The sequence below is a fragment of the Phyllobates terribilis genome, unplaced genomic scaffold (assembly GCF_046119375.1).
Source record: "Phyllobates terribilis strain yellow unplaced genomic scaffold, ASM4611937v1 Scaffold_5__5_contigs__length_657084704, whole genome shotgun sequence".
Taxonomy (NCBI): Eukaryota; Metazoa; Chordata; class Amphibia; order Anura; family Dendrobatidae; genus Phyllobates; species Phyllobates terribilis.
In genome coordinates, this window is record NW_027362765.1 from 240,253,663 (window position 1) to 240,280,546 (window position 26,884).

The 26,884-nt window shown below is 42.6% G+C and overlaps 1 protein-coding gene across 1 annotated transcript in view; it reads right to left on the reverse strand.

The window, feature by feature from the left end:
- Positions 1 to 5,624: 5,624 nt before the first annotated feature.
- The window catches only part of UBE2O (ubiquitin conjugating enzyme E2 O), a 44,446-nt gene continuing 23,186 nt past the window's right edge, over positions 5,625 to 26,884 (reverse strand). The window contains exons 12-18 of the mRNA XM_073683956.1: positions 26,440 to 26,568; positions 22,508 to 22,597; positions 21,641 to 22,325; positions 16,654 to 16,790; positions 13,455 to 13,658; positions 11,165 to 11,222; positions 5,625 to 8,058 (exon numbers count right to left, since the gene is read on the reverse strand). Of these exons, the coding sequence (XP_073540057.1) occupies positions 7,355 to 8,058; positions 11,165 to 11,222; positions 13,455 to 13,658; positions 16,654 to 16,790; positions 21,641 to 22,325; positions 22,508 to 22,597; positions 26,440 to 26,568 (2,007 nt within the window). The 3' untranslated portion in view covers positions 5,625 to 7,354. The remainder of the gene's footprint in view (positions 8,059 to 11,164; positions 11,223 to 13,454; positions 13,659 to 16,653; positions 16,791 to 21,640; positions 22,326 to 22,507; positions 22,598 to 26,439; positions 26,569 to 26,884) is intronic.

Below are 26,884 nucleotides of genomic sequence, written 5' to 3' on the forward strand. Positions count from 1 at the left end.
TTCCTGCCCGAGCAACCCGGAAATACTCGGCGAGCGCCGAGCATCTCGAGCAGTGAGATGCTCGGGCGAGCACCGGGCAGTAACGAGCATGCTCGCTCATCACTAGTCATAACAAATTATTTCAGATCTGACATACTGTATATACAAACAAGATTGAAATTACAACACCAAGATGGAAAACTCGTGGCATTATGGAAATCACAGGATGGCTAGACATGTTAGTGATATTATATAAAGAACAAATAGAAACAAAATTTTAAAAACGTCTCGATTGATTCACTATCAATCATGAGCACCAGAGATCTTCGCACTTACACACAGTGGCTGCTATCATTGAGGTTATTAATGGTTGTCTGAGGAATGTTCTGCCACGTTAAATGCACTTGGGCAGGAAATAATCAAGATTCACTGTTGGCAGCTTCTTTTGCAATTGACAACAAATGACGTCCCAAACTGCGCATTGGGAGACAAGTTCGGAGATGCTGCAGGCCATGGTAGAACATGTAGGCCACACAGGCTGCTCACAGCAGCACAAGCAACATGTGGCCTGGTGTTTTTAAAAATGGCTCCTTGGACACAGTAATGGCTGTACCATTGATTCCACCACCAAATCAATGTAATGTTGAGCTATTAGTGTAACTGGAATGAAGACTAGAGGAATCTGACTACAGTACATTATGAAACCACACACTATAATCCAGGGACTGGGAATGGTGTGATGTTCTCTCTTGAACGTGTTCCAGGGACCGTTCGCCAGCGCTCTCCAATGCTATGATGGTGCAAGGCAGGGATGGAGGTCTATCCTCTTCAGCGACAAGTTCCTCTTTTGTTTTAGACAAATGATAGCTGGATAATGGGCTGGAGACCACGTGGCCACACATCATAAAAAGGCATTCACGAAGGAATTTCACACACGTCCTACTGCAGGACTGCAGTACCAGTGGTGTGGCCATTTCTATAGTGTCCCGGGAGCCATTTTTTCAACAATGACACGGCCAAGCCAAATGTTGCTCATACTACTGTGAGCAGTCTGCGTTGCCTAAACAAGATACCACGTCCTGCAGCGTCTCCGAACCTGTCTCCCATGGAGCACATCTGGGACGTCATTGTTTGGCAATTGCAAAGGGAGCTGCCAGCAGCAAATCTTGATGATTTACATGCCTAAGTGCATTCAGCATAGCATGCCAAGTTGTAAATTGCAGGTATTTCTGAATGTAGTGGTCACTCAATAATGAACAAATCAAGATGATGAAAAATTAGAAGTACATTTTTTTTTTCTTACACATTTGCATATGAAAATCACAGGATTGATAGATGTGTTGATGATATTTCTATGACTTTTCCGCCTTGGTGTTCCCATTTCAATGTTGAGTGGCAATCAGGTTGAGATCTAAGATACTAAATATTACGGATGTACAAGGCTTGTTCAGTCTGCAGGCTATCGATCCTGTGATTTCCATAACTCTTCAAACTTTTCCTTCTCAGTGCTGCAATTTCAAGGTTGAGGAGTGTATAAAACATTCAAGTGATTAAATAGTAGATGAGAACTGGCAAATTATTTTTAGGGCTCATGCAGATGACCGTATCAGAGTGCGATCTGATAAAACATGTGCAGTCTGATTTCCACATACTGACAGAATGGAGAAGATGGAGAAATATTCTTTTCCTCATCAGATTGTTCAAAGGGTGATCATGGTGGGCTCCGATTCGGAGTGAGATTTGCATAACTTACCAGATTTTCTGCACCTAGCCTTACCGTGTAATTCTATCTCAGTGGTTTCTCAGTGGAATTGCTTGTTTCGCAGTTCTCTAATATATCCTCACTCTTCAAATTTAAGTTACAGTAAGCCACACCTAGAACAGGCACTAAGAAGAAAAAAGAAAAAAAAAAAGACCCAAAAGACAACTTCTGTGGGTATGCGACTCAGACTGATAGATTACCGCTGCCAAACATGCAGAGGGGAAAATAAGTATTTGACACACTGCCGTTGTTGCACGATTTCCCACCTACAAAGAATAGACAGGTCTGTAATTTTTATCGTATGTACACTTCACCTGTGAGAGACAGAATCTAAAAAAAATCCAGAAAATCACATTGTATGATTTTTACATAATTAATTTGCATTTTATTGCATGAAATAAGTATTTGATACAATAGGAAAACAGAACTTAATATTTGGCACAGAAACCTTGGTTTGCAATTACGGAGGTCAGACGTTTCCTGTAGTTCTTGACCAGGTTTGCACACACTGCAGCAGGGATTATGGCCCACTCCTTCATACAGATCTTACAGGTTTCGGGGCAACATTGAGTTTCAGCTCCCTCCAAAGATTTTCTATTGGGTTCAGGTCTGGAGACTGGATAGGCCACTCCAGGACCTTGAAATGTTTCTTAGCCCACGGCCCCTCTATCCATATTTGGTCAGTATTTTTCTCAGGCGTGGGAGCCAAAACCAGTTGAGAAGCAATCAGAGAAAAGGTATAATAGAAACAAGTCACCAATTCTGCATTTATCACCCACTCCTGGTTTTGTCTCCCACTCCTGAGAAAAAAATACTGACCGAATACTGATAGTGGGGCCGTGGCCTTATAGAGCCACTCCTTAGTTGCCCTGGCTGTGTATTTCAGGTCATTGTCATGCTGGAAGACCCAGCCATGACCCATCTTCAATGCTCTTACTGAGGGAAGGAGACTGTTCTTCATGCTGTACTCTCCCTTCTTCCAAACACAGCGAGTGGAGTTGATACCAAAAAGTTCTAATTTGGTCTCATCTGACCACATCACCTTCTCTCATGCCTCCTCTGAATCATCCAGATAGTCATTGGCGAACTTCAAACACGCTTGGACATGTGCTGACGTGAGCAGGGAGACCTTGCATGCCCTGAAGAACTTTAATCCATGACTGCGTAGTGTGTTACTAACAGTAAAGTTTGAGAATGTGGTCTAAGCTTTCTACAGGTCATTGACCAGGTCCTCCCATGTAGTTCAGGGCTGATTCCTGACCACTTTCAGAATCATCCTTACCCCTTTCAGAATCATCCTTACCCTCATGAGGTAAGATCTTGCATGGAGCCCCAGACCAAAGAAGATTGACAGCCATCTTGTGTTTCTTCCATTTTCTAATAATTGTGCCAACAGTTGTTGCCTTCTCACCAAGCTGCTTGCCTATTGTCTTGTAGACCATCAAAGCCTTGTGCAGGTCTACAGTTTTGTCCCTGGTGTCCTCAGACAGCTCTTTGGTCTTGGCCATGGCGGAGAGGTTGGAGTGTGATTGAGTGTGTGGACAGGTGCAATTAATACAGGAGGGCATCTTAAAGAAAAACTAACAGGTCTGTGAGAGCCAGAATTCTTGCTGGTTGGTAGGTGATCAAATAAGTATTTCATGCAATAAAATTGAAATTTATTAAAAAAATCATACAATGTGATCTTCTGGTTTAATTTTTAGATTCTGTCTCTCACACTTGAAGTGTACTTATGATAGAAATTACAGACCTCAAAAGACGTGTGGAGAGAAACTCAGTATAAAATTATGCATGGGGCCATTTATGCCTTTAACATACCTAAAAAAGATCCACTATTAAATAGGCTAACTGCATGTCCTAAATGCCACCTTCCATGTTCTGACCTTATATGCGGCCTTTGGTCATGCCCTGCGTCAGTATCATATTGGGGACAGGTATCAGATATGAGTAACACCATTTGGGGTCCAGGATATACCCTCGCTCCTTATCTAGCCTAGTTGCACTTCTGGAGTAACACAGAACCCTGGTGGGAAGATAGGAGGCCCTCCCAAATTGCTCCACACCCTGCTTATTACTGGCAAAAAAACAGTTACTTAAATATTGGCTAAACCCTAATGCTGCGTGCCCACGATGTGGATTTAATGCGTTACCGCGGCTGCATTTATGCCGCGAAAACGCATGTCAAGTTGTCCGCATATGCGGAAATTTCCGCTGCGGATTATCATTGTGGAAAAATCCGCAGCACGACCATTAATTTTGTGGAATCGCGGTGAAATCGCTGCCATTGACTTGCATTGGACCGCATAACATCCGCATGACTACATGTGCACATGCGGATATTATGCGATTCAATGCGTGGATGGTACCTGGGTGTGGAGAAGAGGAGACTCTCCTCCAAACCCAGGTACCACAGTACAAAAAAACATATACAAAACATATATAAAAAGAAAAACAAAAAAACATATATACTTACCCTCCGATGGCCCCGTCTGCTCCAGTCAGTGCTGCTGGCTCTTCGGCTGCTCGCGGTGGTGTAAAAGGATCTTCCATGATGTCATTTAGTCATGCGACAGGTCACGCGACCGCTGACGTCGGCGGTCGCGTGACCTGTCACTTGACTAAATGACGTCATGGAAGGTCCTCTTACACCACCGTGAGCAGCCGAAGACACCGGACAAGGAGACCGGGGGCCATTGGAAGGAGGGTATAATTATTTTTTTTCCCCCCACCATTATTTATTTTTTACTATTGATGATTTGCAGCATCGTAACTTCGTAACACAACATAAATCTATGCCGGTTGCATGGCTTTATATAGTGTGACCAAGTTGATGCTAAAATCGCTTGGAAAAGAGCTTGACAACCCGCATGCGAAATCGCATGTTCAAAACGCTTCTACCTGGCAGAAAAAACGCATGTACAATCCGCATATGGTTTTTCTGCCAGGGAGATGCAGAAACACTCCGCAGCATTTCTGCATCGTGGGCACTTAGCCTGATACACCTCCATTGCAGAATTGACGGCTCAAATGAAACATTTTATGGGAGTGGAGCAACAAGACCCCCTCAATAATAAGGAAACGCAAGCAGGCCAATTTCTTCTGAAATAGAAGCAGTTTATTGCTCACTAAAATGAAAAATAAGAAAATGGTGGACCCCTTCACTCCTACAGCTTGGTACATATTGGAGGATTTAAAAATAGCCTGGGACCACTACGCTTAAATTAAAGAAGGGGAAGAAAGAGCAGGGTAGAGAAATCATTAGGTAAGGGCTTATAGTGTGAGTATAGAAGGATTACTTCATCACCATGGCTTCGATAAGATAGATTTTATGTCAGCTTTTTTGATGGAAGTTATAAAGTTATATGGTTCTTAATTCTTGTATTGTTTGTATTACCAGTCAATCCTATGAGCAATGTCATTATATAACCAGTCTGCGTACGGGTATCTGATTATCGTCTTTAATCTGGTTTGTTCTTAGGTTTATGAAAATACCAATAAAAAAATTTTATTAAAAAAATAAATTACAGACCTCTCCATTCTTTGTAAGTGGGAAAACTTGCAAAAATTGTGTATCAAAAAGTTATTTTCCCCACTATAAACACACTGACAACTGGCAAGCATGGCAAACTGTAGCCTGCCATTTCCAACTACTGAAAGTAAGGCTTCCCTCTGACTGTGCTGCTCTATATTCGTGATGTTTGCAGTAGAAGTCAAGTAGCCAATGACCCTTTATACTTTCCAATGCAATCCCAGAGGATGCCTTTAACATATTGCATTTCTCGTATGTAGTGCACAGAATCAGAGAAGAGGCATTGTCATTAAGCAGAGGCATCTTTAATTGATCAAACTTTTTAACATTAAATAGCAAAAAAAAAAATTGTAAAAAAAAAGAAAATTAAATGATAACGTCTCACAGCACTATACACACACACATCAGAAGCACCAGCACGCAGAATTTTACAGCATTTGGTTCAGAATTATCCACTGCCAGCAATTAAATACTGTACATCTGTCAGTAACGGGGTGTATAAGATCATTCCTGACATTTTTACCCCCTACAGCTCTGAGATCAGACTCCACCATTTCTATGGAGCTAATTGAGAATATGTGGGGTCATAGCTTAGGAGAAGATATCCCACCCAGCACATTCATTTGTGTATATTACCATAGACAGGAAAGCTAAAAGGGTCAAATTAGAAGTCACTTTAAGATCTCAGAGGTTTAGTGGGATACAATGTCTAAAAAAGATCCCCCCCCCCCCTCCAAAAAAACCCCAAACATAATACAAAGCAGTCTATACATGTTTTATATAATATCACACAGCATATGTCTACAAGGCCCGGTTATCACTCATGCTCTCCTCGATGCATGATAGTAGTGCTTTATTTTGCGTTCAGACCCTTATATAGTACATACACACAGAGTATAATCCAGAACTAGAAGGATGGTGGCCCCAGAACCAAATCTCACATCGGGAAAGGGGGGGTTAATGTAAACATGCCAAAATGTAAGGCAGATCATCCTACAGGCAGGCAAGGGTTAAGGAAACATGACTTGGCCTGCATGGTCTCGTCTTCATGGCAGTGGTTTATCATAGTAATTGGTGTTCGGTACGTAGCTACGATTCGAGATCCCATCTTCTCAGTACATCCTTCATAATGGTCATCAGGACATCGCAATGTATCTCCCCTTACCAGGCTCCGTCCCCTGAAATATTAAGCAGCCCTGTCTCCATCAATTAGCTTCCTGCGAGAGGAACAGGATGACAAACCAAAGTAATTACCGAAAAAAAAAAGAAAAATTACTTCTCGACTCCCATCATCCAATGCTAGTAAATCGTTTCAAGTCTGAAACCTCTGCAGCTTAGGGCTGTCATCTCAGTGCTGGGTGGGCTATGCATCTCATGACCACCACAGTAGGACACATAAGTGGCCGGAGGTATCATTTGAGGACTATAATAAGCAGCAATAGAGAATAAAATGATGCATATATCTTTATGGATGCAAATTCTACTTTACAAGACCACCCATCTTTACCTGTCCTCTATGTAGTGCTTGTTTCTAGACCCCCTACCTTTTGATACTTCAAAAGAGAAAAAAAAAAGGGTTTAAATCTACAACTTTAGCTCAGACACCATTCCCCAAATCCCAGGACAATACCGCACGGCTCACATTCAGTAGCATATGGGACTATCAATAAGAAATACCCTTAAGTAAGAGGGTGGTGACAGACAAGGAGGTTCACACAACCCATAGAGGGTCAGGGTCTCAGGTTGATGCAGGGGATAACGATCTTCTTCCATGAGCAATAATGATACAATTCTCTGCCCCATAGCAGCAAGGCAGCCCGAGGCATTATGCCAGGAGCAGATAAACTGGACAGAGTAAATGAACAGAACAGCAGAGCAAACAGCAACATTTCAGCCATTATTATTAGGGTTACAATCTTATTTGGTCTCAATAGGAGACCCTAAAGTTTTGGAGTCTTACATTACCCCAGACCTTTTACTTGGGCCTCACTTGGCAGTGTAAAGGATGGGGGAAATAGAATGTATATGATGAAGGCATGTGGAGGGGCAGGGAAAAAAAAGCCTGCCCACCGAGTCCCTCACTTCTACAATGGTAATGTCAGTCTGCCTGCACGGGGCTCCAGGATGCCAGCTTCCAAGAGTGCAGCCTTGTATTGCCCTAGAACACCCTGGATGCTTTTGATAAAGCCCTTGGATAGAGGAAACAATGGGAAGCCAATGTCAGGGCAGCTCCGCTTGTCAGGCAGAAAACTGCGGTAGCTCTTTCTGCGTTTCTTTGGTTTCACGTTTGGCTGGGCCCCTCCCGTTGCTCCTCGTGGCTCTTCTGCAGAGCTGGTGTTACTCACCACAACCCCCTTACTGAAATTCTCCAAGTCAGAATAACGTGGGGCTTCTCCAGGAGAAACAGTAGAGGCTCCACATCCAGAATCGTCCAGGTCCTTGGAATTTAATGTGGGCTCGGGTGTGCTTTCAGGTTCAGTGGGACTGTAGGGTACTATACAGGGGTGTTCCTGACCATTTGACAACTCGCCACTCTTTTCTACCACGGAGTTGGTTTCAAGCCAAGTTTCTATCCTGTGAGCTAAACGCCAGCCACTGCTTTGAAAGTGCTCCAGGATCTCCTGCTGGAAGACTTCCACGGGTCTCCTCAACATCTGTGTCATTGACTGCACCACTCTGATGAGAGCCATCTCGTTGTAGCAGCGACTATTCTCATAGCCTTCTTGTAGACCACGGTCACTGTCAAAGCCAGCCTCATTGTAGTATGGCTCATTTACTAAGATGAGACCTGAGAATTGGAAACAAAAAATCAATTAGTATGTTATAGAAGTACGCTTTCTAAAGTGCATTAATATACTCACTGATCATAGTCTTCCTGGGTTTCCAGCACCGCTCTGCTCCTCTTCTTGCTCCCATGAGTCAAAAGTCATTTTTATACCATAAGTCTATAGAGCGTCAGAATGAGGTGCTATAAGCTTACAGTGTAAAAGTGGCTCCTTGCTCACACATAACCCAGTGTGTGCTGCTGGAAGCCGGAGAAGACTGATCAGTGAGCATATTATCCCTTTCACCCCGAAGCCTGTATTCACCTTCCTGACCGGGCCATTTTTTTTTTTTTTTTTAATTCTGACCACTGTCACTTTATGAGGTAATTACTCTGGAACGCTTCAACGGATCCCCCTGATTCTGAGACTGTTTTTTCGTGACACATTGTACTTTATGTTTGTGTTAAAATTTATTTGATATCACTGGCGTTTATGTGGGGAAAAAAAATCGGAAATTTGGCAAAAATTTTGAAAACTTAGCAATTTTCAAACTTTTAATATTTATGCCCTTAAAATCAGAGAGATATGTCACACAAAATAGTTAATAAACATTTGCCACATGTCTACTTTACATCAGCAATTTTTGCAACAACACTCTTTTTTTGTTAGGAAGTTATAAGGGTTAAATTTGACCAGCATTTTCTCATTTTTATCATTCATTTTTTTTTTTTTTTTTTAGGGACCACATTACATTTGAAGTGACTTTGAGGGGTCTATATGACAGAAGATACCGCAAAAAGTGACACCATTCTAAAAACTGATGTGTGGTGAGCACCTTGAAACCCCAGGTGCTTCACAGACATTTATAACATTGGGCCGTGGAAAAAAAACAAAAAAACAAACACATTTTTCTTCAGCCCCAAATTTTGCATTTTCACAAGGGTAACAGGTGAAAATGGACCCCATATGTGGTTGAAAACGACTTTTGAGGTATAGTGCAGGAGCGCCATATTGGAGTTTAGATTTTGCTGGACTGGTTTGAGGGTGCCATGTCACATTGATAAAGCCCCTGAGGTGCCAGACCAGCCAAATCCCCATTAAGTGACCCCATTTGACAAACTACACTTCTCAACGAATTCATCTAGGGGATCATATTGACACCAGAGACGTGTCACAGCATTTTATACCACTGGGGAGTGAAGTTAAAAATAAATTAAATTTTTACCACCAAAACTATTTTTTTTTAGTCCCAGATTTTACATTTTCACACTGGGAAATGGATAAAAATGGCACCAAAATTTGTCCCACAATTTCTGCTGAATGTAGAAATACCCCATATGTGGCTGTACAATACTGCTTAGCCATACAGCGAGACTCGGGAGGGACCGAGCGCTTTTTGCCTCCTGGAGCACAGATTTTCCTAGAATAGTTTGCGAACACAATCTACAGTGCCCCTCAGTGATGGAAGAGCAGAATCCCTCCTCAGATGACCCCATTTTGGAAATTATACCCCTTCCTGAATTTATCTGCAGGTGTAGTGACTTATTTTGACTCCATGGGTGTTTTCCAGCAACAAGCAGCAATAGATGTTGCTAAGTGAAGATTGCAAACTGCCATTGTAGTGACCAGTACGTTGTAGTGCCCATACATTGTGCCCAGCTCATGCATCTGGAGACATCCACCTGTAAATTAGGCGGGCTCTCATCGCTACAGGAATGCCAAACATGTAGATGCTAACTGCGGTTTAGGCACACTGTGGGGCATTTGGATTTGGGAGGGCAGTATTCGCTGGATTTCTTTTGGAGAGCAAGGTGTCATTTTGTTTTTTCAGAGCCTTTGTGCTACCAGTAACGTGGAAGACCTACATTTCCTTTAACAAATGACGGACCTGAGTGGGGACTTGCTTTTTTGTGAACGGAATTGAAGCTTTTAGTGGGAACATTTTACATAACATTTGGGATTGCATTTATACTGCGCTCTACGCTGAGCACTTATATCGATGTTTCCATCTAAATCTCCGAGTGACCTAGTTCAGATGAAATTCTGAATGAGATCCATTCACTATAATGAGGCAGCAGAGTTACTCTGGACTCTGTTCAGCATCCTCTTCAGAGGATATTTTTTACAGTGATAAATATAAATATTTTTTTTTTTCTCTTTATTTTATTTAATTTTTTTTAAATATTTTTATAATTTATTAACTTTTTCTTTACATTGTACCAGGATGGGACATCATCTTCAAACTGTCAAATCGCTGATCTGATGCTCTGCAATGAATCTGCACTGCAGAGCAGCGTCTGACAGGCAGGAAGGAGGCGTCTCAGCTCCTGCTCTCCTTACAGGCGCTGAGTGGCCACCATCCTGAAGGCCCCAATGTCCTTCTTGGGACCAGAGGTAACTATGGAGACCATCAACACAACGTGATCGCATCACATTGTGCTGATAGAGGCAGACAGGGAGCTCACTCCCTCTGCATTGCCCTGTGATATCGCTGTCACTATTTACAGCGGCATCAGAAGTGTTAAACACCTGCGATCTGTGCTAGCACAGATTGTGGGTGGTGCTGCGGGGTGTCAGCTCTCAGAGTGGACACCTGCATGTGATCGCAGCGGTTCTCAGTGTGAGCCCGCCTGATCACTGCGCCGTACATATACTGCTCTTTGCAGGAACGCAGTTCCTGCAGAGCAGTATATGTATGGCACATGTCGGGAAGGTGTTAACATACATTGTGTGCACATACCCTTTCAGTTTTTGCAGCAGAAAATTCTGCTGTAAATACTCATATGGTGGTAGGAAAATGCTGCATAAAATATGAATGTTTTGACGCGTTTTTGCATCCTTTTTTCCCTTATTCATTAAATGAGTGAAAAACGTTGCAAAAATGGTGAAAGAATTGACGTGCTGCAGATTTGAAACTGCTTCAATTTTGCAAAAATAAGCAACCTGGGCATGAGATTTCAGAGATCTCATTCACATTGCCGGGACAGTAAAATGTGTTCATCACAGAAAAAACATGGCGTGTGAAGTACACTACATACACATTTATACAGGTTTAGGGAATAAAAGAATTCCTGATAGTGCTTCATTAAATCTTCAAATCCCAACATTTTAGGAAAGTTTTAAACCCACCTTGAATTGATATTAGGACCTGAAGCAGACTAGACTTGCTCGTCCATCTCTCTGTACCCTATTAAATAGATAAACAGATCATGGAAGACCATAAGAATTACCAGGATGTGAAAGATACATATCTAAAGTTATTTGCATCAGTAGGGTTACTATTGTACAGTATGAAGAGCATCAGTCACCTGAGAAAGACCTTGTGGTTAGTGCTGAGACCTGGTCACGGACGCATTCATCTTCCTGCACGACGCTAATGAGACTGGTCACACCCTTTTGGCCAAATGAATGAATTTATGCAAGCAAAAATTACCCAAGCACATGCAGACTTGTATTTGCCACAGATTCCAAGTGACTGCTGTCTTTTAGAAAACCCTTTTTCACAGCAGACAAGTCTTAACGCCTTCATGACTGGAGCATTTTCCGTTTTTTGCATTTTCATTTTTTTGCACCCCTTCTTTCCAGAGCCAGAACTTTGTTTATTTTTTTGGTCAATATGGCCATGTGAGGGCTTATTTTTTGCGGGATGAGTTGTACATTTAAACACCAATCACTGGTTTTACCATATCGTGTACTAGAAAAAACGGGAAAAAAAATTCCAAGTGCGGTGAAACTGCAAAAAAAAAAAAAAAAAAAAAAAAAAAAAAAAAATGCAATTCCAGTTTTTTTTTTTTTTTTTTTTACCACGTTCACTGACCTGTAGCGTCTCCATTTTTTGGGATCTGGGTCTGGTTGAGGGCTTATTTTTTGCACACCGGGCTGATGTTTTTATTGATACCATTTAGGGGTAGATACAATTTTTTGAACGCCCGTTATTGCATTTTATTGCAATGTTGCAGAGACCAAAAAAAACGTAATTCTGGAGTTTGGAATTTTTTTCTCGTTACGCCGTTTACCGATCGGATAAATTATTTTTTTATATTGGTAGATCGGGCGATTCTGAACGCGGCGATACCAAATATGTGTATGTGGGGTTTATTTTTTATTATTTTATTTTGAATGGGGCAAAAGGGGGGGGGGTTTAAACTTATATTTTTAAAAAAACTTTTTTCTTTTTTTTTTTTTTTTTTTTTTTACTTTCTGCATGCGTCAATATTCTCCATAGGAGACTAGAAGCAGCACTTGTCTGATCGCCTCTGCTACATAGAGGTGATGAGCATTTCTACTACATAGAGGCAATCTGCTCATGTGCTATGAGCGCCGACCACTAGGTGGCGCTCATAGCAATCTTTACATGACAGCCACAGGGGTCTGCTGCAGACTCCGGGTTGTCATGCGCACGCATTGTTGACCCGCGATCACGTGATGGGGTAAGTGACGCGCTTCCGGCACGGCGATGTTAAATGCCGCTGTCTGAGATTGACAGCTGCATTAAACATCCGCGGGTGGATCGCGATTCCACCCTCGGCTGTTGTGGGCACATGTCAGCTGTATAAATCAGCCAACATGTGCCCAGTTCAGTGCGGGCTCAGTGTCGGAGCCACGGCTGAACAGGGGGTGCCGACGTGGTGCTTACTATTATGTACCACGTCGGAAAGGGGTTAAAGGGGTTGTCTGGTGAAGGGGAGTGATCACCTATCTGGAGGATAGATCAAAACTTATAGATCAGTGGGGGTTCAACCACTGGTATCCCCACTGATCGTCAGTAAGTGGCGCTCTCATCCCCATTAGAATGCCCGACTGCTACTCCATTCATTGTCTATGTGACTGCCGAGTGCTGTGGTCAGACTTTTCTGGCAGCCCCATAAAGAACGGATGGAGCAGGAGTTAAGTATGTGCACTGCAGCTCCATTCTAACAAAAAAAACAACCGAAAACATAGACCCTGTTATTGAGGTCAGCAGGGGTCCCAATCACTAGTGTTGAGCGAGTATGTTCTATTAACCCTTTCGCCGAGTATGCTGGGGCCGAGCTCCGAGTAGTTACAGCTGCTCGGTGATATGCTTGAATCGCTCCCGTGTGCATGATTTGCGACTGTTTGACAGTTTTAATACATGGGAGGAATGTCTATTTCTTACACACTCCTCACATGTATTAAAGTTGTAACTACTCGGTGCTCAGCCGAGTATACTTGGCAAAAGGTTTAACAAAACATACTCGCTCATGACTAGTGATCACCTGTCCTGCGGAGTGGCAATAATTTCTTTTTCACTGGACAAACCATGGTACCTCTTTCAGTTTCCAGAACTCCTAAGCATGATGGAGCTACCACTACAATAGCATTAATATGGCTGCCTTTTAATCTTTGCATAATATCAGGCAATTTCAGCAATTACAAGTCTATATAAAGAATAAGTTACCTTTCCAATCCAGGTGCCCAGAAGACTAACACACACTTTCCCATTGTCATAAAGGTTTGGGTTCAGCCTTCCACTGCATTGGGACAAATAACGGAAAAGTGGCGGCACGGCAGGATAGATGTTGGGCAGCTGAATGTCAAACAAAAACAGGCCATCCTCATATGGAGTGCGAGTGGGACCCTTTATAAAGGCAGAAAACAGGTCCTAAAAGGAAAGACACAAAGCAAAGTGAATGTAGAGCAGTAAGCAATCTACTGAGCGCACGTCATTTACAACTGGACCAACAGTCTAATCCTCCCAGATAACGGGGTTGTCCGGCGCCGCTCACAAGTCATCTGCACATAGATGCAAGGTCACATCGCTGGAGAACCCCTACATCATGAGAGTCCTTATGGTAAGGGTCCCCAAACTTTCTTACTTTAAGAGCCATATTCAGCTTTGAGAGATGGTCACGTGCCACATCAAAAGCACACCCCTCCCCCCAAATAGTGACACCCAGTTCTCAGCCCCCTCTTGCCCCCCACGGTAGTGACATCCAGAACCAACCATAACCAAAATAATGACAGCTAAAGCTTCTCTGCAGAAATCACACCGCGACCCTGTGGCGCCCTCCCTTTCAGGCAGTATACTAACATCTAGGGGGGGTCCAACTTTGCACACCTCTAACTGGCAGTATCATCCTATCTTTAGCTCAAAATATTACCCCATTACACACGCACCCAGAATTGTTTTTCCATGCAGGACTACCCACTAAAGTCCCTATCTGGAGATCTGCTCTTCAGAACGGCTTGATAGACCTCGTAATAAGTCACCAAGCTGGCAGGCTACGGCGAGCCACCGATCATGAGACCACGAGCCACATGTGACTCCTGAGCCACAGGTTGGGGGACCCCTGCCGTATGGAGTAGCAGACATCTAGTAACAATACTTTAGGACTTAAGTGCAGGCAAGAACACAAGAAGTGTTAATATTCAATCAAAATACACAGAAATAAATATTTTGGTGGCATTTTACTCTGTATGTGCCAGATATTCAATACTCAAAATCAAGCTAAAGTACTACATGCCTAAACTCTGAATATTCATTTTCAGGACTACTAGGAGATTAGAAAGTAAGAAACAGTCAATCTTTGTGTAATAATGAACCCCAATAAATGCTTAACCATCCAGGACTGGGTGAATGCAATTATTACTATGATCAGAATGTCCCCAAACACCAACAAAAATCCTCAAGTGGATTATTAAACAAGTTTTACAACGATTGTAGGTAATCCCCATATTAAAGGATAGGGGATAACTTGCTCATCTCTTGGGGTCTGATTGCAGTGCACCCACTGACCTGTATGAATGAAGCGGAGGACGAGTGCGTGCACCTCAGCCCCATTCATTGTGTATAGGACTGCCAGACACTGCATAATGCAACGCTCGATTATTTCCAGCAGTCCCATAGACAATGATTGTAGCAGAGATGCACATACTCCTCCTCTGCTCCATTCAATTGGAGATCTACATAGTGTTCTCCAGATTGGGAGGGAGGGGCAAAATGCAGACCCCCAGCAATGAGCAAGTTAGGTGTTACAGTCTTTAAAACCCCCCTAACCATAGTTAAAATGCACAAATTAGAGAAGTGATAAGATACTAGATGGTGGCCCGATTCTAACGCATCGGGTATTCTAGAATATGTATGCGGCCGACTGGGCGCAATCAGCAGAGCGTTGATTGATCGCGGCCGGCAACCGCGACCAATCAGCAAAACGGTGTTTAAATTTGGCGGCAATATCGGTGATTGGTCGCGGGTGGCGGCCGCGACCAATCAGCGAACTGTGTTAGTGAGGACCGGAGAGCTTGTTTAAATTCGGCCCTAAAATCACTGATTAGTCGCGACCAATCAGCAGAGAGGTGTTTAAATTTGGCGCCAATCTCGCTGACTGGCAGCAGAGCGTTCTTTAAATTTGGCGCCAAGATCACTGATTGGTCGCGGCAGGAGGCCGCGACCAATCAGCATCGTATTAGAGAAGACCGGGGAGCGGCGCTGCTTGTGCGGCTACTTCCGCTGCGAGAAGCCGGGAGATGAGCGGCTGCTCGCAGCAGAAGTATCCCGACCGGCGGCGCCACTCCCCGGTCCTCCGTTCACACTTGCTGTCGGGAGATCAGTGGGCCAAGCCGCTGATCTCCCGACGTTAGCCACATGGAGGTCAGCGGTGCCGCCTGTCGGGGTACTTGTGCTGCCAGCAGCGGGGAGATGAGCGGCTAGAGCCGGTTATCTCCCTGCTGCATCGCCGCTGACCTCCGTCCTGCAGATGAGCCACTAACGGCCGCCATCTTTCTCTGAAATCCCGCGTCGCTGATTGGCCGCGGCCGGACCAATCAGCGACGCGGGATTTCCTGGACAGACAGACGGGATAAGACGATTATATATATACACATTTCCAATATCTACAGCACTATCAATGATTATTAAACAGAACCCCGTAGAAAACAACAATGCCATAATGGGGCAATCAGAGTGGAATCAGTGTACCCCTGCCCCCCCTAAAAATCTCCATATATGAACAGATACAAAAAAAAGGAGGAGAATACTGGAGTCTTAAATTTGCTTTAAGAAGTTATATTGAACAATTTTATTAAGTTAAAAGCAGTAAAAAAAGTGACAAAAAACTATATAACGTGACAAACACAATCAGACACAGTGATCAATGGTGCCTAGTATATATGAGCGAGTGTCCATATAATAATCAGGGCAAAGAATTATCAAATACAGAGACAACCCTCTATCAGCACAACATGGGTTGAATAAGGGGTAAATCAGATAGGAGGGAAAAACAGCAATGTATAGTGTCAAAAATGACAGGACATATAATCCCCTACTTGGAACATATTCATACTCCCATCAGCATATATGCCCTTGTGTTTAAAGAACTATCCCAAAAACATACCAGAGATGTGAAGGGCACCAAGCGCACAATCAGCCAGATACAGGAGGATCCCTAATGTCCCCTAAGCGCGTTTCACTTTTAGTAGTGACCACTTCATCATGGGAAAATACCAAGACATACCTGCCAGGACCTTTTGTCCCCAATAGTTTAAGTGGCCAAATTAGAGAAGTGATCAGATATTTCTAAAATCTACAGCACTATCAATGATAAAGGTCAAAATAAGAGGACATGCAGCATCCAATCAAAAAAAAAACAAAGACGTACCATCCTGTCTTCAAAGGTCTTCACCATGATGCCATCAGGGAGGGATGTGGCAAGGAGAGCCATTTCCTTCCGTACGGTGCTGAAGAACTTCTTTGCTTCTGGTGCCTGAAACTCCAGCTTCTTGAAGGCATGGCTCTCTGAGGAGAGGAGGATAGAAGGTAGAGATTACAATTTAGATTATAATTAGCACCAGGAGATGCCCCTAAAGAAACTTGTGTTAGGCTTTCCATGTCAATGTCATCGACCCGACCTCTACACCCAGCTATCGCCCCATATCCCTGCTCCTGTTCGCCTCCAATGTCCATACTGAACTTTCCTTCCATCTCTCCTCTGACTCACTCTTTTGACAACCTACAATCCGGTTTCTGTCCCCACCACTCTACCGGAACTGTCCTGACCAAAATTACTAACCACTTGCTTCCCCATCACCTGGTGGACTGTAAAGCGGTTTTCCCCATTTTCAGAAACTCCTGACCCAGGAGCAGCTTGTTTAACCACTTCGCGCCAGAGCCTGTTTTTGCCTTCGTGACCGGGCCAATTTTTTCAATTCTGACCACTGTCACTTTATGAGGTAATTACTCTGGAACGCTTCAACGTATTCCCCTGATTCTGAGATTGTTTTTTCATGACATATTGTACTTCATGATTGTGGTAAAATTTCTTCCATATAACTTGCGTTTATTTGTGAAAAAAATCGGAAATTTGGCGAAAATTTTGCAATTTTCAAACTTTGAATTTTCATGCCCTTAAATCAGAGAGATATGTCACACAAAATAGTTAATGAATAACATTTCCCACATGTCTACTTTACATCAGCACAATTTTGGAACCAAATTTTTTTTTTTGTTAGGGAGCTATAAGGGTTAAAAGTTGACCAGCGATTTCTCATTTTTCCAACAAAATTTACAAAAACATTTTTTTAGGGACCACATCTTATTTGAAGTCACTTTGAGGGGTCTTTATGACAGAAAATACCCAAAAGTGACACCATTCTAAAAACTGCACTCCTCAAGGTGCTCAAAACCACATTCAAGAACTTTATTAACCCTTCAGGTGCTTCACAGGAATTTTTGGAATGTGGAAAAAAAAAATTAACATTTAACTTTTTTCACAAAAATGTTACTTTAGACCCAATTTTTTTTATTTTCACAGGGGTAACAGGAAAAAATGGACCCCAAATTTTTTTGTGCAATTTCTCTTGAGCGTGCCGATACCCCATATGTGAGGGAAAACCACTGTTTGGGCGCACTGCAGGGTTCGGAAGGGAAGGAGCGCCATTAGACTTTTTGAATGTAAAATTTGTCTGAATAATTAGCAGACGCCATGTTGCGTTTGGAGAGCTCCTGATGTGCCTAAACAGTGGAAACCCCCCACAAGTGACACCATTTTGGAAACTAGACCCCTTAGGGAACTTATCTAGATGTGTGGTGAGCACCTTGAACCCCAAGGTGCTTCACAGAAGTTTATAATATTGAGCTGTAAAAATAAAATTTTCACATTTTTCCCACAAAACCGTTTTTCATCCCTTAATTTTGCATTATCATAAGGGTAATAGGATAAATTGCACCATGAAATTTGTTGTGCAATTTCTCCTGAACATGCTGATACCCCATATGTGGAGGCAAATTACTGTTTGGGCGCATGGCAGGGTTTGAAAGGGAAGGAGCGCCATTTGACTTTTTGAATGTAAAATTTGTTTGAATAATTAGCGGACTCCATGTCACATTTGTGGAGCCCCTAATGTGTCTAAACAGCGGAAACCCCCCACAAGTGCCACCATTTTGGAAACTAGACCCCTTAGGGAACTTATCTAGATGTGTGGTGAGCACCTTGCACCCCCAGCTGCTTCACAGAAGTTTATAATATTGAGCCGTGAAAATAAAATTTTCACATTTTTCCCATAAAAAATGTTTTTCATCCCCTAATTTTGCATTATCATAAGGATAACCGGAGAAATTGCACCATGAAATTTGTTGTACAATTTCTCCTGAGTACGCCGATACCCCATATGTGGGGGAAAACCACTGCTTTGGTGTACGGCAGGGTTCGGAAGAGAAAGGAGCGCTATGTTGGCTTGGATAGGTTGCAGACACCATGTCACATTTGAAGAGTCGCTGACATGCCGAAACAGCAGAAACCCCCACAAGTGACCCCATTTTGTAAACTACACCTCTCAAGGAATTCATCTAGGGAAGTAGTGAGTATTTTTTAATTTTTAAATTTATACCATTGGGCAGTGAAGAAAACATAATTATATTTTTACCACAAAAAAATGTTTTACCCTCAGATTTTACATTTTCACACAGGGCAATGGGTAAAAATGGTGCCGAAATGTGTCACACAATTTCTTCTAAAAGTGTCAATACCCCATATGTGGCTGTATCGTACCGCTTAGCCATACGGTGAGATCTGGGGGGGACGGAGTGCTATTTGACAATTGGAGAACAAATTATTGTAGAATAGGCATTTGGATTTGGGAGCACAAAATTTTCTGAATTTCTTTTGGGGGGCAAGGGTCATTTTGCTTTTCCAGAGCCTTTCTGCTACCAGTAACTTGGAAGTCCCTTATATTTTTAACAGATGACGGACCTGAGTGGGGACTAGCTTTTTTTGAGGACTGAGTTGAAGCTTTTATTGGGAACATTTTACGTAACATTTATCCGGCGCTCTAGGCTGAGCACTTACATCGGGGTTTCCATCTAAATTTCCAAGTGATGTAATTCAGATGAAACCCCTGCGGGATCCATTCACTGTAATGAGGCAGCAGAGTTACTCTGGACTCCGTCTGGCCTCTGTTTAGTGGTGTCCTTTTTTTCAGAAGTGCACAAAACTGTGGCCAACCGCACTTTTATGCACGCCTAAAACAAATGACACCGTGGGATCCCAGGCTAGACGGCGTCCACAGTGGCCTATATCTGTCTCATTACAGGGAATCTTCCGTCATGGGTTCTGGCTGAATCATGTATTTCAGAGATTTACACGGAAACTCTGGTGTAAGTGCTCAGCGCAGAGCACAGGATAAACGTGGGCAGAGCCTTACTGGGATCTTTGGGGACATAATAAACAAATCAGTAGCAGGTGAAGAATTGGTTTTATTTATTTTTTACGCCGTTCCTAGTGTGATATAACTGATTAGATTACTTTATTCTTCGGGTCGGTGTGATTACAGAGATACCAGATTTATATCGGGTTTTTATGACTGACAGCTGTCACACACTAAAAGACGCTTTTTTTGCAAAATCTAGTTTTTGCATCACCATATTTTGAGAGCTATAATTTTTCCATATTTCGGCCGACAGTCATGTGACGGCTTGTTTTTTGCGGGACGAGTTGACATTTTTATTGGTACCATTTTTGGGGACGTGACATTTTTTGATCGCTTTCTATTCCGTTTTTTGGGAGGTAAAATTAACAAAAACAAACAATTCAGGAATTGTGTTTTGAGTTTTTTTTTATGCCGTTCTGCGTGTGGTAAAAGTGATCAGGCAGCGTTATTCTTCGGGTCAGTACGTTTACAGCGATACTACACTTACTGTATTTTTTTTATGTTTTGGCGCTTTTACACAATAAAACTATTTTATAGAAAAAATATTTTTTTTGCATTGCTTTATTCTGAGCGCTATAACTTTTTTATTTTTCGGCTGATGGAGCTGTATGGCGGCTTTTTTTTTGCGTAACAAGATGACGTTTTCAGTGGTACCATTTTTATTTCTATTTTGTTTTTTGATCGCATTTTTTTCCACTTTTTGTTTGGCAATATGATGAAAAAGCATATTTTTTTGCTCCGTTTTTTATTTATTTTTATTACGGTGTGCACAGAAGGAGTTAATTAGTGTGACAGTTTTATAGCTCGAGTTGTTTCGGACGCGGCGATACCAAATATGTGTACTTTTTTTGGTTTTGTAAAAATATACGGATTTATTGGTTTAATATTTTATTTATTTATTTTGTGATTTTTTTATTAATAGTTTAAAAACTTTTTTTTTACTTTTTTTCACATTTTTACTTAGTCCCTGTATGGGACATTAATTTTTATTTTTCTGATCTCTGATCTCATGTAATGTAATAGACATATATTACATTACATGAGATCTTCCCTGACTGTTTCAGTCAGAGTCTCCTGTCTGGCTACAGCTGCAGCTGAGCCAGACAGGACACCATATATGGCAGAGCTGGAGGCGGTCATGTGACCTCCAGCTGCCATAGCAACCCCAGGTCCTGGAAGGACTCGGAGGTCTTCGGAGAGGTAAGTTGACGACCCCCTCTCCTCCTGCTGTCTCCTATATGCCGCGATCACTATAGATCACAGCATATAGAAGACAGCTAAGGGTTAACATCACTGGGACCTGATCTAATCAGGTCCCGATGATGTTCCCTGTCAGAGCTAACGCTCTGCACCGGAATCGCAGCGCTTGCAGGACCCTGGGGGTCCTGAGCGCTGCGAGACCACCCACCGTTTTTAAACGTCGGCGCTGCACAGAGCCCGGCAAGCGCCGACGTTTATCTACAGTGGGCGGTCGGGAACCGGTTAAAAAGAAACAAACAATTGTGCTCTCCTCTCCTCCTAGTCTCCACTGCAGAGTCTCTGCCATGGCTTCGGGTGTCTGTCATGGTCTGCAGTGCTGATGTCACTTTGACAGAGTTGAACTCAGCGGCTCTGCCTGAGATGATAGCATGAGTCGCTGAGCTCACCGATTAGCTGAAGTGCTAGCTATAATGTCAGCGCTGCAGACAATAAAAGGAAGAGAAGGGAAGGGGGGGTTGTTGGCACTGGATCTGGAGACAGTGGGTAAAGCTCAGTTTTGTTTTATTTCAAACAATCAGGCCTAGAGACAAGGGTCTTTTGAAAACCTCCTCAACCTAAAAATGATGGGCATCCGATTCCTGAAATTTCAGAGGAGCATGCGAGGCCCCAAAATTTGCCTGACTGATATAGCAATAGCTGATTGTCTGGCAGACAAGACATTGATTCTTGCAACCCGCTTACCTGGCGCAGTCTCCAGCACAGAGAACACCTCTCCTTTAGCACTTGTGAATATGACGCCAGGTTTGCCACCACACTGCTGGCAGAGGACAGGTGTGTCACTAGGCCATTCAGAGCGGACCGGTGTCTGGGCTTCTACTTTATCTTCTTTTTCTGCCTCTGGTGCAGATTCCATCTTCTCCTCCTCTGCAATGGCCACATTATCAAGTGTCTTCTTCAGATTTTCCTGCAACTTCTTGATATCATCAAGGAATTTTTTTTCCCTAGTAAATTTCTCTGGCTCTGCAATGGGTGAGGTTGGAGAACCAGTCAGCAGCTGCTCCACAGTCATATTTTTCAAGCTTTCCAGGATCTTAATAGCCTCCTTTAACTCCTTGAAGCTCTTTACCATCCCTTCCTTTTCATTCACTTTCACTACAAGCCCAGGGACCACTATGGTGGCCACAGAAGTTCCTTGCCCAGGGTCATCCTTCTCAGCCTGTGGAGCTTGCTCTGCAGATGCACTTGGATTCTGTGCTTCCTCTACTACTTCGGCTGCAACACGAGAGGGTTCGTCCTCCGTCAGGCCATTGTCTGTCTCCCAGCTGTCACTGTCATCTTCCCACTCATCAGAGGAGGCGCCACTGGTGCTACTGTCCACAGAATCATAGAAAGATTCCTCCAGCTCGGACTCTACATTATACAGATGCTGAAGAGGAATATAAAGGTAATGAGAAGGGCAGTAATAAAACACTTTAAAAACTAAGCTCAGAAATTATATTACATGCAACCCAGAGCCACATAGAAGGAAAACAAAAAAGCAAGATCTTATCTCGGGTGTAGGCTACCGGTCCTCCATTCAGCCCAAAAAATCTGTTATGATATTCTTACCTGCGGAAGGATAATGGTCCTGGAGTTGTCAGCCCAAATTACTTCTACTTTACTACTAACGTCTACACGGGCAACTTGTCCCACGGAGGGCTGCAAGAGGCAGAACGAGAGAGGACAAGTTTATTGCTGCTGACGGCACATCGAGCACGGTGGAAATACATTAACAAGACAAAAGCAACCCATAGATAGCACAAGCCGGCTTTAAATACATTTCATTTCCTCACAGCGGCTATTCCCCATTACCTTAATTGCTCATGTCACAGATTCAGATGCTACTAATATCAGAATGGCTTCTAAAACAATTTCCCACTTTAAAGACCAGCAAGCAATCTTTCTTTACGAGGGTCAGATTATTTCAGTGCACAGAATTGGAGTTAAGAGAGAGCTTCATTTCTCCTATCTTGTGAGGATCAGCCTAGGAGAAGCTAGTAAACAGGTCTTATCTTTTACAACTGTTCCTACATTAGGAGGTTATGAAGCTAGTTTCTTAGTGAAGGGAACACCATTTTAGCCAAGAAATAAGGGAAACAAACCTAAACTCATTTTAATGGATCAATTCTATGGATGGGTCATCAATAGAAGATCACGGTTTTGTTTTTTTTTGTCTGGCGTAGGCCAGATGTAAACACATTGAATGAAACTACACTTAGGTGATCTGTTCAAAGTGTTTATATCCAACTGCCCATCTTGTAGGGCAACTAATACTTAAAGGGGTATTCCCATCCATCTCCAAGATCCTATCCCAATATGTAGTAGGAATAATAATAATAATAATAATAATAATAGCAAAAACCTTCAATTAGAAATGTAGTATAGTTCTTCTGATTCGCTGTGTGTTTCCTCATGTACAGGCATTGCAGGACCTTAGGTATCCATGGTTAAGTCAACTGATATAGTGACCGTTAGCTAGCTGCTAGTGGTTGTAACCATAGATACCCAACTGTCACTATATCAGTGGTCGTAACCATGGATACCTAAGGTCCTGCAATGCCTGCACATGAGAAAAGAAATAGCAAATCAGAAAAACCTATACTACATTTCTAATTTAATGTATTTGCTATTATTACACCTACTACATATTGGAATAGGATCTTAGAGATGAGAATATTTCTTTAAGCCTTGACAAACCCTTTAAAGTGGGTCCAAAATGGAAATACATTGAACTCAGTTACCATATTTTTCTGACAATATTATTCACTTTTTAATATAACAACATCTTGTTAAAATTTGTGTGCGTCTTATAGTCCGCAGTGCCAGACGTCCCTGACTGCTTCCTTACATCATTATGGTAGGGCATTTATAAGCGCTGTGCTCCCATCACCGAGATAACCAAGCAGCTGCATAGTTTTCTCTAATGCTGAGCAGGACAGACTGAGCGGAGCTTGCTAGCAGGTTAAGTAAAGCTTATGTCCACATGAGAGTCAATAGAATGCATCTTTGGTGCACGGGCTAGAGAAAAATAAAACCGTCACAATTGTCAGACAAAAGCCAATCTCCTACATTTCCACGTGTTGCTCTGTCTGTGCACCATATAGGAAACATCTGTGATGCTGTCCTTGTTTGCCCACATTTATGTGTGGTTGTGAAGGGCACAGAGGATCAGAGTAGCAGCACATGACTGCTTAATATAAAAACTGCAATAGGCATCTGTGACGATACAACTGAAAATCTTAATTAGCCAGACGATTAGATTTGTTAATCCAAGAGAAATACCTTATTGTGTTTTATTAGACATTGCTGGCTGTGTTTTATTAATGTTCTGCTAGCTCGTCAGTTTATGTACACTAATTTAACTTTTAAAGTGTCCAGCATTCCACTAATCTCATTAGTATTTCAGGAGCCTCTAAATTGTTCAAAAATAGTCTAGGCCCATTGTATAGGTGTTGAAAGAAGATACGGCGGAGCCTTCACCACAGGGAGTCTCACATATAGACCCAGGGGGCTGAGCCGAAAGAAGCAGAAGGGACATGTGTTTCTGTAGCAGTCAGACTTGGAACAGAGATTTGTATTCTATATGATTCTAGTCTAAGGATATTGGCCCTGATTCGAAAGATTCGGATCGGCTTCATTGACCATCAGAGAGACATGGATACATTTTGGGGAGACCTTGAGAGGATGAAGAAGTCACCTGGCCCTATGGATATGTTGTTTGGGGTTGCCAGGAGAACCCACCGGTCACCTGCAACCCATGGAGACATTCGGAGAAGCCAGATAGGGACCCACCGGTCATCTGGCCCCATAGAAACTCTGGGAGGCCAGGGCTGGACCCTCGGGTCTCCTGGCCTTGTACCTCGATGGACTGCTAGCTTCCTAAGCTTGCCGCTACTTCCTCTCTGTGGGGGCCCGTCAGAAGCGGGGGGCCACCGGTTGAGGTAGTCAGCCCTGGAAATCTCCAAAGTCGCAGCTGTTCTATCCCAGGCGGGAGGAGGAGGGGTGAGACATGTTGTTCTATCTTGGGTATTTGCTGGGACTGTTATATGTGTTTATCGTCCCCTTGGTGGTTCAATAAAGTATTGCCATGCTGTTTTACCCTCACCCTGCGTTCTCGGAGTAGCGTTACACCCACGGAAAACCCGGGTCTTCACAGCATCCTTTATAGTGTGGAAATTAGAATTACTTCTAAAGTGTACAACTGGCTAAACTGTGCATAAGGTGTTGAAGTGGCATACATGAAAGACATTACACATGTAAGACACCAAGGACATAGTTGATTCCATAATAAATGTACTTGTGGTCTTTATGTACTTTTGTACAAGACAACCAACACTACACTGGGTTAGGTTACTGTTAGGGATAGTATAGAATGTCCTTTATTTTTTCGGTACAACCCTCCCAGTAGATGTCTACCACTTTGGAATACAGCATCATGAATCGAGCAATCGTAGACCTCCAACATTAGTGACATTACCCTGGTGATGTAAAGATAAGGAGGGGATAGTTTTACCATTAGTTTTTTTTTCCTAATTCTGTTATCCAAATCTGGGTGCGTCTTATAGTCTGAAAAATACGCTACATCATTCATGAGAATAGTGCTTCTCCAGTCTGCCCCTCTCAATAATAACATGTATATTTTGATGCCACTAAAATATTTTTTCTGTTATAAAAAATCTGAAATAGTGTGATTAAAAATAATAAAAGAATAAAGCTTTATTTTGTAATTATTGGCTACTGAGAGGAAAAAATACATTTTCCAAGTTTATATATGTGTCCACTAGAGTCTAAAATTTTAATATGGAACATGACTTAGTTCATGAATTATTTCAGGACTAGGACTTCAGGCACATTGGGGTTATTTTTAGACTGTTTATTATTTACAAACATAATTATTCTATAATTTTTTTATTTCGTTATTATGCTCATTTATAAAGTGCCAGACATGGTCATCATTGTCCCCACTGGGGTTCACAATCCAGGTTCCCTAGTATGGTGAGGAAAATCCATGCAAACACAAGGAGAACACATGGTCTCCTTGCAGATGTTGTCCTTGGTCGGATTTGAAGAAAGGACCCCAGTGCTGCAAAGCAACAGTGCTAATCACTGACATTTAGAAGACCCTTGGAGACATACCTTTACATAGCATATTATTCTTACAGCCATTTTCCTCCCATCCACCAAAGACATACTAGATTGTGAGCCCCAATGGGGGCAGTGCTGTCTGTAAAGTGCTGTAGAATATGAGGGCGCTTTATAAGCGAGTATAATAAATAAAATTTCTCAATTTGGTAAAAATTTTTAAGACAGTATTAACCAACAGACCTAAAGTGTAAGCAGAATTGTCTGACATATTCCCTTATGGCTTGTCACAGAAACAACATGGCTCAAAATCAGTTTTTCTGTTAATATTTTTTGCTTTAAATCACAATCAGTATGGAAAAAACAAATTAAATATATTGCCATTTTCACACTGGCCACTGGGGCTATTTGAGGGTTACCTGGCTGCCATCAGCAGCAACATCAGGGTCTGAGCTGCCAATACGTATCACAATATCTGTGGCTCGGAAACGGAAGTCTGGATGGTCAGCAATGTCATAGACACTAACATCATCTTCTTCGCCAACAACCTAAAATATAAATGCTTGCTTTTTACATCAATTTTTAGGTTCATCACAGGGATCTAAGGGGTAACGTTTCTCCTCGTGGCGTGTAACAAGCCAGGGCTGGCATGTTAAGAGTGAGGAGACTTATACGCCATGCATGCTCCCCTGGGAATGAAGTATGCAAATAGCCCCATCAGAGAAGAAGAGGACCTGAACGCTGGTGCCACCCATTGAAAGTAGGCATCAATCGAAACGCGCATTGGGGATTTACCTGCACTTGCATGTGCACTGGGAATTACTTTTGGCAGCATGGGTAAAAATTCTCTTTTGTATTGATGGT